This window comes from Poecilia latipinna, unplaced genomic scaffold, assembly GCF_001443285.1.
Source record: "Poecilia latipinna isolate Pla-1442-1.1 unplaced genomic scaffold, P_latipinna-1.0 Scaffold107, whole genome shotgun sequence".
Classification (NCBI taxonomy): Eukaryota; Metazoa; Chordata; class Actinopteri; order Cyprinodontiformes; family Poeciliidae; genus Poecilia; species Poecilia latipinna.
Genome location: NW_015112723.1, coordinates 827,752 through 840,210, shown reverse-complemented (window position 1 = coordinate 840,210; position 12,459 = coordinate 827,752). Strand labels below are relative to the sequence as shown.

The following is a 12,459-nucleotide window of genomic DNA, read 5'->3' as shown; positions in this document are numbered from 1 at the left end:
TCAATCACTGTAAAACATCACTTTGCCATCCTAATTCAGTGACAAAATTCCTACATAGTTTACGTCTAATGTTAGCTTGATTTTCATTTTTAACCTTAAACCCCCTACGTCTCCAAATGGTAGACCTTGATCCGGACCTGTACTTAAATGAAGTCTTAATTCGACCCCGGATTGACTGTGGTTATAAAAGACTTCACTGTTCATCTTCTACTTCATCTAGGGCAATGCATTTTCATTTGTGCCACTTTTTCAGACTTTATGGTAATAGTGCAGAAGCTCAAGAATTTGCAGTAAGTCAGCAGAAGGGCAGAAATGGATAAACATGTTTGTGTTACATGTTCAAACACAGTAAAGACAGTTCAGCTTTATAATGTGGGAGTTACTATAGAATAATTTGTATAATATTTGAAGAATCTTACAACCGTATCTCAAAAATTAGATGTTAGAGTAGATTTTAAAGAGCCTAATTTGATCATTCTACCAGCTTACTGTCACCTTTATTACCTGGCCATCAGCATTCTGACATTTGAAATAAAAATGATTAAACTCAGCAGGTATTAATTAAGAAAAAGAAGAGCAGGAACCTTAATATCATATTCAAGTTCAAGTATCATTTAATAAGCATACAGTGTTTAAAGTTGCCTTTTATTAAAAAAATAACTCGAGAATTGATATTTGAAGTGTATTGTTTGTATATTTGATGTACATTTATTCTGGATGATTTTGCTGATGGTATTTGACAAAATGCCCTTTGTCTATTTGTTGCTTCTTAATCGATTTTTATGTGCAGCACTTTGATCTGCCTTGTTGCTAAAATGTGCTAAATAAACAAACCTGTCATTACTTGACTTAAAAATGAATACGATGTTACATAACGTTTAACTTTTGGTTGAGGGAAATGTCTCAAAATAAATCAATTTCTGAAATTTAAATGAGGACCCCTTGCTATAAAAAACTGCATCTCAGTACAGTCCTCCAGCTGCTGGATGGCAGACAGAAAGGCCATGAAGAGGATAGTGAGGGGAGATGAACTGGTCTCTGGAGTGGCGCTGCATTAAAAAAATAAATAAATAAAAAGCCTGAACCTTGTCAGATTCCTATAAACTTTCTGAACTGGAGCTGTTGGGAAAACTGCTTTCAGGAGCAGAATCACTTGGCTGCTGCACATCTCTCTGCCTCAGACAGTTAAAATGCTGAAATGATTTTAGGATTATGCACTTTATATTCAACTTCTTCTATTCCTTTGTTCTATTTTTCACACTGCTTTAGATCTCTTAGATTAATTGTGCTTTGTTCTTTTTAACATGAGAACTAATTGATTTGAAAATAGAAAAAGGAAATGCTTAAAAAATTACGACAAACCTTTGACTTTAGACGCACGGTCAGAGTTTTTCAATCTAATTAACAAAGGCTAAACCATATTTACATAACACAACTACCCATCTGTACCAATCAACTAATCGTTTTTAGTTTTTTTTTTTATTTTTATAAAGTCAGGTGAACATTTAAGTACACATGCTTCACTGTTTCTTGCATCTGAGGAGATGTGTGTGGGCTTCCTAATGTGCGTGCATGCAAATTTTGTGTGTTTTGAAGTTGCAGTTAAACGTTGAATGGGTGCTTGTGTGTCTGTGTCCTTGGGTGAAGATGTGAGTTGCGCATCTGTCTGCATCATCCCATATCTTCCCAGAAAAACATCAAGAGATCTCATTATTTCGACACGTCTCCTCTTTTTTTTTTTCTTTTTTCCTTGCTCTTCTTCTCTCCGTGTGCCTTGAGTCAAAATTAGTTTTCATTCCCTCTGTGATCTTACTGACTGAAGCCGGCTCAAAGTAAAGAAAATCGCAGTCTTGGTAGCGGGGCTGAGTCAAACACACACTTCACACAGCCGCAGTCTGAGTTAAGCATTGCTAAGTAACCTTCACATTTCACTTGTGTGAAGAGCTAATTTCCTTTAAGTTCACATGTCACTTTTTTGTGCCTCTTTTTGTGGGGCCTCTTCAAATGTCTCTTGGCGTCTAATTGCATAGGAAACATTCTAGACAAGCCGGTGTGACAGGCCCGCTCCCATAGTCTTCAATTATTTAACATCCTACACTCCAGAAAACAGCCCTGACGTTAGCTACAGCCCCTAATCGTAACAGAAAGCCTTATATGTCACACTGCTGAGTTGCTGTACTTTTTTTTTTTCCATGTGTGTTGTTTGCATTACACAGGGGAAGGTGAAAATACTTTTCTCTGCAGTGAAATAAGGTAAAACTGTAACAAAAATATTATTTTTCTCATGGGTAGCACAGAACATTCACATTTTACTGTCTTATGTTTTTAGGTTTTTTTTATTTTTGGGAGTTGGTGAGGAATGAAGAAATCAACTGAGTTTCTAACAAAAGTGAAGAAAGGAAGACAAAAGTCTTTTTTTATTGCTTTTTTTCACGAGGCCTTACAGAATCAAAAAGGTCAAACTTGGGCAAAATAAGCGAAATGCCTTCCAGCTAATTGTATCATATACCTGTAATGCAGGCCTTAAATCACTTACACTTCCTGGACACTGTCAGGAAAGGTCAAATGACTTTTTAAATTTCAACCTAAAAACATACAGTCCTGTTCCAGGTATGAGTCACCACTGTGGGCAATTAACGTCCAGCGGTGCTCAACCTTTGCCGTACACAGAACCGCAGGTCCCGCTGTTGCAGGTTCGCTTCATGCTCCCCTGTGCCTCGAGCTAAACATCAGAACAGTTGCTCTTGTGATCACTGATCACATGATACATTTACTCAGAGCATGCTCATTGGAGTAGAACCAGTTAATCATTAAACACAAGCTTGGCAGCCTTCCTGCCGAGCGAAAAGAGAAAAAAAAAATAGAGAAAGAAAAGCCGACTGTTGTAGCGCTCATAAGTGCAGGCACCGTTACATCAAATGTTTTTCCTTCTGCTGTTCCCAAAGAAAACAAAATTATTACTTTTCATGTGCTCTACAGCAGTTTAGAGCTCATTAGCCTCTTCTTACACCCCGAAGGCACAGTCATTAACTATATATGCAAAGTTAAATAAAAGCAGTAAAAATATTATTTTAGGAGCATGGTTCTTTAAACCGTTTTTAGTTGTAATTCCAGCAAATAAATTATACATTTGGATAATTGTTCCTAACAAATATGTTAACATAAATATTGAAAAAGAGATATTGAAAAAGTGCTAATGTCAATTTCACTCTTCACATTTTGTTGCACTGCAGCCATCATTATATTACAGCAATCTTTTTTTTTTTTTTTTACAAATTATTCTTATAGTCTTTCCGATAGGCCAACACAAAGCAGAACATAATTATGAAGTGAAAATTATATTTCTTTTTATAATTATATTAACAAACAAATCTGAAAAGTGTGGCATGCATTTGCATAGCCCATCTTTCCTGTACCTGCTGAAGAAAAGTATCCCATGGCATGATGGTGCCACTCCCGTACTTTATTTTAACCCTAAATAAAATCACAGGAAATCAATTGCCTTCAGAAGACTTAACTATTAATGTTATTCAGTCATTTATTTCTTTTTTATTATTGGAGTGTTTTGCTTGTCATTATTTTCATTGCATGTTTCATAGCACCCCCAAGTTTGTGCTACTTATTATCATTCTTTGTTTTTGTATAGTTATTTATATAGTTATCTAGAAGTGCAAACATGCATCATAAAAAATAAAATAAAATAAAAAATCAGCTTTGGCATAGGAGTGAATGTCTCTTGCTTGCATCAAATATTTTGAAGTGGATGTTAAAACCTAGTTGAATTGGTTTCACTACTAACATTCTTAAGGGGGCATACCCAGTGCAAACTGCCTCCAGGAGCATTTTTACTTTGCTGGATCTTATTTGTATTTTTTTCTCAATGAATATGAGCACTTTCTGGCCTTTCATTGCCACTCCATCTTTGTGCGACTCCCCCAAACTTATTTAGTTTCATTATTTATTTTTACATTGTTTTGTTGTCTGTAACTCTTGCTTTAGAAGTACAAGACAAGCATCATGTAAAAATCCCTTTTAGCTGAGGCGTGAACGTGTCATGCTCGCATTAAATGTTGACTCAAATAAGTTCACAAGTTGTGTCTCCTCTGATCTCTAACATGATCAGAAAGGAGCACCAGTTTATAGAGACAAGATGTGAAAAAAGTTCCATGCACAGACACAAAAGAAATATTTTGATATAGACCCAAAGAGAAAACATATCAAAAGACATTTTTCTACATGTCTTTTGCAAGCACAAAAAGCAGAAATGGTGTCAAGAGAAAACAAAACAGAAGGCTTGTTTCTTCCAACAATTGCTTTAAGCTACAAAAATCTCCTTGAGTCCCTAGCCTCCCCTCAATATCAGCCCCTTACTCCTCTCCCTCCCCCTCTTTCTCCTTGCTCCCCCTCCCTCTTTCTTTTCGTCATTTCTCCCCTCTTCTGCTCTTTTCCCCCTCTTCAGCAGGACAGGGCCCTCTTTGCACCCTGATAGGTTGCGGGTTGATGCTTAGCAACAACATTCCTGTGCCCTAAGTAGCAGTAAGCCTCTGGCTGAACTCTTTGATGTGGCTGTCAGGCCACATTTATTTCCTTTTAGCACTTTGTCTACTTGTCCAGATGTATAAGGAGATAAAAAGGCCTGGTGTTTACACTGGTCTCCCTCTGTAGCGCGGCTGTAATTAGATTGTATTGCTGGTCAGTCTTAAAGGAGAGAGAAGAGGTGAGGCAAGGCAGGAACCAGCTGTGTCAGGATGTCCCGGTCAGGGTGAGCTGGGGAGACTTCAGAGCCGGGTATTCCTAAAAAGGAAGGAGAGAGTTAAATGTGATGTAAACTTTATACTTTATGTGCTTTTCCAGTGACAGTCAACTCCATAAAGGCTCTAGACAAATATTCCTAATTTATCTGAAGCTGACATGACGTACGGTTGTAGAACTCCAATAATGATTTTTAATTTACTGCTAACTTTTTGGGGGAAAAAATAACTTCACATCTATCAGTTTTTTTCCTGACTTACATTTTTCTGTCACACTGTTTGGAGATTTCCAGCTTGGAGGTGGTAGGCTCTATCTTGTCTCTAATCCTCCCCTGTCATTCTCGTCCTGCTTCCCTCTCTCATGGTGATATGTTGGAACTAATAATCACTATTGCCTCCGGGTTTATCAGCATTTATTCACATAACAACAGTGAAAAAACAGAAGACAGGACTGGTGTGATGTATTATCCAGTATGGGAATCATCTTTCATAATGACATCCAACAGAGCTTCTCTCTCTTCCTCTCTCTCTTTTCCTGCCACCCTTTTCTGTGTCTCTTCCTCACACACTTTCCTCATTTCTCTCGCTCCCTCCTTCCGCTCCCCTGTCCAGTCTTTATTATCTCAGAATCCATGGTGCTCCCCAGCCTGTAAATTTGTGCCACATTATCATAAGCTGTGGTGATAACTCACATTGCACAGAGACAATAATGATGTGAACACTCAGCATATGCCCCAGGCCCAGCAAATTAAAACAATGCTCAGCTTGATGAGCAGACTAATCTGGACAGCAGAGAGACTGAACGAGGAGAAGGGGACTCGTGGAGAGTCTTAAATAGACGACACAGCAGCACCTCCCTCTGTTCAGAGTTGGCACGACTAAAGGACTGATAACAGATGAGACGAGGGATACGTGGTGCATATAGCGCCTTTTGGAAGGGTTAATACGCCCAGAAGATCTCCACATTTTGACATGTTACTTCAACATACTTGAATAAATTTTATTTGGATTTAATTTTATGCAAAAAAACAAAGAACTACATTACGTTGTAAGGAAATATCCACAGTGTTCCATTTTTCCATTTTCATAAGGAGAAAGGCTGTTGAGCGCTGCAAAAGATGTTGAGGCTCGAGCCAAAGTTTACCTTCCAGCAGGACACCAACCCTAGTCATGCAGCCCACAGCTCAGTGTAATGGTTTAGATCAAATAATATGTATGCATTGGATTGACCCAGTCAAAGTCCAACTTAAATCCAATAAATATGTGTGTCAAAAGTTGAAAATTACTGTATACAGATTCTCTAAAGATGCCAAAAAGTTAACAAGCATTAAAGCCAGTAATTAAACTCAGGTATTTTATCACTCCAAAACAGGAAGGTATTTTTGCTGTACAAAATACTTTATGGAACAGAAACAATCTCTTTACTTGTTTTTCGCAGAGTGGCACATTATCGTCTTCACATGGTGGTGGCAGCATTATGCTGTGGGAATGGTTTTCATCCAGCAAGGATGGAACAGCTTAAACAGGCTGATGGGAAAACGGAGTAAATCCAGAAGAGCGGTTAAAAGACCTGAGATTTAAGGCAAAGATGGAGGTTCAACTTCCAGCTGAACAGCCTACAACCAGAGCTACAACTCAGTTTATTGATATAGTAGCTATCCACAACAATTAACACCTCAATACAAACTGTTCAGTTAATTCAATTCAACATTAATAAACTCAATATTACAGGAACTGAAAAATATGATGGGAGCTAAAAATTATTCTGGACTTGAATGGCCTAAAATCAGTTGTAATAAGTTTCATATAATATTCATCTTATTCCAGTTGTCCAGTACTGTTAATCCACATAATTAGTCTCTCTGTGGTGCTGCTAATAATGTGCCACATAGGATGATTATTTGTGGCCAAGCAGCAGGATTAGGAGGTCCGTTTGAGGGCCAAGCAGGCCTGGAGAAGCCATGTCTTGTGATCTTTCAAGCAGATCAGGAAATCAGACAAGCAGAGGCTCAACTCTGAGATTCAGAGATGCATGGAGGTTAGATTGGAAAGACAAGGCTCACGATTTCTATCTTAGTGCCTGAATTACTCATTTCAACTCATCATAATTGACATAAACACGTTGAGTTTGTTGTGACTGCTAAAGGAATTATATCCTCGCAGCCAAATGTGAAAAAGCACAAGTTAGAAAGTTTTTTTTTTTTTTTTTTTTTTTTTTTTGTAAAGCTGATGGATCGTGAAGCTTACTCCAGTCTCTGTTGTGCAGGTGCTGCTGTAATGCTGAATTAAACAGACACTGCCCGTTTTTCTCAAATCAAAGGTGACAGTTCTTATTTAGTACTGTATGTTGTCATTTTGGGTTGTTTTACTGCTTGTGTTACTCTTTCCACACAAGTACCTCTCGCAAGCAGTGAGCGAGCTTTGGTGTAACTTATCAAGTTTTAGCCACTCCAGAGGCTCAGACTAGTGGGTCTGCTGTCAAAACAATATTTCTATTCCAGACTGTTTCTTTCAAACACTCCTGCAGATATGCAGGAAGGCCTCAAATAAGGCATGTTGCCATTTTTCTTTTTGGCGTAATACACGGCACATGCTGGCCAAACCTAAATGCTTATCAGAGATGCTATCTGAAAGCACATTATGTGATTGTTTTCAATTTGCAGCACTCTTTTTGGCCATGAAGAATATGGTTCCATTTAACAGCACCGGCCGTTCCATTTTTCAAGGTTATGCATGGGCATGTTTGGGAACAACAATAAAGGAGGTGGGGGGAAAAAATGCAGCTCCAAACTGTTTCTAATAGGTATTTGTCATTTAAGTCTCCTGCTATGATTAAAGGCCTTGTGAATTTCTTCCTGCAGGAAAGGAAAGTATTTTTGCAAAGGCATCAGATATCACTGTGTCACGATAAACTGCCTGCTCCACGGGCTAAAAGGCTAAGGGGAAGAAGGAGGATGTTTTGGTCCTTGAAAGTGCACCAAAGAATTACAAAGCAAACACTATCAACACGAGCATTGTGGGAGACCGTTGATATTTTTTAATTTAAAAAAGATCACAGTCGTTTAAGTGTTTAAATGTTCATTCGGGAGTTTGTATACATGATTGTTTCGCATTTAACTGCGGACCATTGAATAAGGTGTCTTTACATATGAACAAGAGGAGAAAATACTTTTGTATTTCTATGTAAATCCTCCTCATTAAGCAAAGTGCTGAAGTTCTCAGACTTCATGTTCAAATTCGTTTTCTAAAATCCCAAATCTCTTTCGACTTACATGAACAAGAAACGGTGATTTAAGCTTTTTATTTTGTGCCTTTAAGCCAGTCAAATTTTCACAGTAAAATGTACAGCATGTGTTCCAATTTCATGAGGATTTTGAACTTCAATTTAGATTTAACTTTACTGCTTTTCATGCATGTAACAGACATGTATTTAAGTACAAAAATTAAACAAAATACACTAAACTAAGTGCAAAAAAGACAACTGCAGTAAAACCTACAGTAATATTACAAAATATTATAAATCAAAAGCCTTTGTTCACATAGTGTCTACTAATAGGCCTGATATATAACATTTTAAAGAGGCAGTATTATGTAAAATCAGCTTTTTTCAGTTTTATGTCATGTTTCTTATCAAAAACATACCTGGAGTGCTGCTCTGACTCTTTCATGCATGTTTGAGAAATCCTTTAATCGCCTTTGGCAGCCATTCAGCCGTGCAAAGCGCCTGGGTGGACCAAGCGCCACCTTTGAGGCTCAGCTCCTCCCCGGAGCTGCAGGTTCTAACCTTCCCCTCACAGAGGAGCCATTCCCCGCAAACTCCCCCACTCAGTTCTTTCAGACTAGCCAGCAGCAATTAGCAAATCCCTGGTGGAACTGCGCTCATTATACCAACTACTTCTCCATGAATTGCTGGTAAAAATAATGTTAATAATTTTTAACTGTTGTGATGACTTCCTGAAGGCAGAGTTTCAGAAAGAGCAGGAGTTTTTAGAAGACTATGTCATATGTTTCTTAAATCAGCTACAGTAGTTCAAACATGTCCAAACTTGTAATATCCAGACTCCGGTTACATTAATACTTGTCATACCTTATTTGCTCTAAGCATTTCCTACTCTTCTCTTTCTTGTCTCTCCAAGCTGCCTAACGAGGCAGGATTAGAGAATCGCCCACTGCCCTACACACCTCTGCCTCGAGGATCCAGAGATGCCGGAAACCACAAAGGTAAGACAAATCGATCAGCCTATTTTTTTTTTTTTTTTTTTTTTTCTAGTCAGGATGTCTGTCCTCATATCAAATTAAACAAGGCAAACCATAAAACACCATAAATTAGATTCTTCATTGAGAGCCAAGGCTCTTGGATTATGTAAATGTGGGGCATACCCCTACCAGCTGAAGAGGGTGGGAATCCGCTGAACTTGATCATGTGCTGAAGTTATGTTATCTGTTCTTATTGATCTCATCTTGTCTGTGTGATGTGTTGATAGTGGGAATAAATCTGAGTGTTGGTGCACAGACTTCTTACCGCAAGACGAAGCATCCTTGATCTGTAGACATACACATTGATTAGGCCTCATATTGACTGAGTGCAGTCAGTTAATGTAATTATATAGCAACTTCTCAACATCAGACAGCGCCCTCATCATATTCATTCAAAAGACACAATGTTTTAAATCGATCCTGAAGGTCATCTTCTGAGCTTAAAGCATGTTTTCAGGCAAGAATGAATACAAATAAAACATTGGTTAGCCATTCCAATTGATAATGCATTTCTCATATGTAAGATTAAACAAAAGCAGACATGATTTTCTGCATGCCATTCTGAAAAACATATCAGTTTTCTAGCTTGTATTCATCTGAACATTTGTTTTGCATTTCAGTTAATATTATGTAGAAAGACTTTTGTGTAATTATATTGCAATTTCTATGCACTAAATTTGCTTTTATAGCAAATTAAAATCATTTTCTACCAGTAAGTAAAATGTTGGGGCGTTATGGGAATATGGAGTTACAATACCTAACATAAGTAAGGTATTTTTGAAGTTTTCTTTTCTCTTGGTTCTAAAATAATTGGTAAATATTCTGTACTTGCATAGCACTTTATCAAGTCCAGAGGACCCCAAAGCACTTCACACTAAATTCACTCATTCACCAATTTACACTCTGATGGTGGCGAGCTACTGGACCGTAGCCTGAAGCAGTCTGACAGATGTAAGTCTCCCATACACCAGCGCCACAGGGCCTTCTGACCACCACCACTGGACAAGATGGGTGAATTGTCTTGTCCATAGACACGACAGAGATGGACAGAGAGGGATCTAGAACCAGCAATCCACAGATTACTGTGGATTACCACCATAACATCCTCTTGAGTATAAAAATATAAAATTGTGAAACGATCTAATCGCTGTGAGAATCCTGTGACTAGGTTACAGTTAGATGGCAGCAGTGCTAATGTTAACAAGCTAACTCATTTGTTAATGCATTTAATCATATTTGGTTAAAACACATAAAACACCAAGCCTATGAGAATCACAAAACCAATTTATTTTGTGAAAACACAGAATACCACAAGAAAACACTTCAGTTCAAACATGAACTGAAGTGTATTGCATTGACTTCTAAGGCTATGGAACGCTGTTGCAGATTTATAAAACCTATATTTGTGAAAACAAAAGCAAACTGAAAATCTTATTTGGGAGATACACTTATGAACATAAGGTGTATCATCTCGCCTCAACCAGATGTTTTATTATACCGTGGTCGTGCACTCATGAAAAACCTTAACATGTTAAAGATTTTTAAACAGTTTGTGCCAAAAGCGACAGTTTACTCTGGCTTTTTCTGTCTTTTATGGTGGCTATTGTAATGAGCTGACCACCACTGACTGGATGACTTATTAGCAGTGAGTGTCTCTGCCCTACACACAGTAAACTAACAGCCCCATTTGTTGTACCAAGGACAGATCTGTGTCGTTAAACCCAGGACAGTGGCAGCTCTTGCCAGACGCGAGTACAGAGATGCCTTGTACTTTGTCAAAATCAGACCTGTTAAGAACAGCCCATTTAAAGGTGAAAGGATCTGACACATGGAATATTTCCCCCCTCTGTCTTAGATCTGAGCAACAATGACAGTCTTCATTTGTTATTTTTATGCTGCTGTGCTGCAGTCTTAGATAACACAACCCTCATATTCGTCCTTCACCTCCGTTTCATGTCCCTGCCGGAAGCCCCCACCCTAACGGTTTCTTTTTTCTCCATTACATTTATTTATCCTCTCCTAAACTTTGCAGTTTTTTGAACCGTGTGAGGTAGATGGTCACAGCATGTTCTCATTTAGAGGGAACAAAGTAATGCCAAAAATGTTGCGTTAACACAGAACATTTTTCAGACAGTAATTCCTCTGTGTTTACTCAGCTAAAACCTGGATGTAAACAATAAAGGGCAGACAAAATGCAGCAGGATTTTAAGTAGGTTACTGCAATGTTTTTGTCTCTGGACACATTTTACATCTAGTTTTTTGGCTTTGCTTTTGTTTTTTTTAGTCACACTTAATATGTTTATTCTCCTGTCTTTGCTGCTTTTTCAGCTTTGTGAGGTACTTTGTAATCAGTGCCTACTATAGCAGATGTTTAGTAACTCAGCATTCAAGTCTGTTTTTTTTTGTTTTGTTTTTTTTACAATATGTGAAAGTGACAGAAGTTGCTGAAAAAAGTTCATTTTAAAAGAGTAACAGGGAGACCATATAGTTCTACCCCATTCTTGCACCACGAAGGGAGATTAGCAGCATTTCTGACATCCCTCCTCTGGACAGTGCAGAAAGAACCTCTCTTTCCTCCTTTCAGTCGTCTGCACCCACCATGTCACCTGTGTGTAAGCCCAAGAGCCTGGGTGCCAGAGGTAATTACAGCAGCAACAAGCTCTCAGAGCAGGGCGGCACTGGCAGGTCACTGCCCGAGAGAGAGGGGTAGAAACCATGGCCACAACTCTTGTCGTGATTGGTGAGGGAATCAACCTGGAGGAGTTAAAATAAGGCAACACAGACAAGAGCTGACGGGTAACACAGGAAAGGTGTTATTGGTTTGGTTATAGACTCAAAAGTATACTTTTTCATCGCAAAAGAATAATTGGAAAAAAGGCAAACAAGAAAAGTCACAAAGAAAAGGAGCATTAAACGTTGAAGATTAGACCTTAAGATAGAGAAAACTAGACAAAAAGACAAAGTGAAGGAGAATGGGGCGGGGGGCTTTAGAGTACTTTGGTGAAAGCGTGATATAGAATGCAGTACACAGTCTGGCAGAGGGGCCTGAGGATCTTCCACTACTGTCACCTTGACTCTAACTCTTGGTGCTGGTCCAACTGCCAGGTTAACTCTAAATCTAGCTGTAGAAAATGGAGTATCTGCCTAAAGTACACTACAAAGAATGGTATGTACTATACAATTAACCCATGGCCAGTGACACTGACACTGCATTCTTGTCTATTTCCATGATAGCTTTTTTTTTTTTTTTTTTTTTTTTTTAATCTGGCTATTTTTATTGAATACCACATAAGGTGCATGTGCCTTTTTCCCCCAGTTGTATTTGGGTTTGTTGTTCACAATGGATATTTTTCATATTCACAACACAAATAACAAAACGTATTCAAAAAAAAAAAAAAAAAAAAAAAAAAAAAAAATGAGCCAAAGACACCCAAAAGGGGCCCGGGGGAAA

The 12,459-nt window shown here is 38.3% G+C and overlaps 1 protein-coding gene across 1 annotated transcript in view; it reads left to right on the top strand.

The window, feature by feature from the left end:
- lrmda (leucine rich melanocyte differentiation associated) overlaps positions 1 to 12,459 on the top strand; it is a 109,169-nt gene that overhangs the window by 68,278 nt on the left and 28,432 nt on the right. The window contains exon 5 of the mRNA XM_015027855.1: positions 8,888 to 8,972. Coding sequence (XP_014883341.1) covers positions 8,888 to 8,972 — 85 coding nt within the window. The remainder of the gene's footprint in view (positions 1 to 8,887; positions 8,973 to 12,459) is intronic.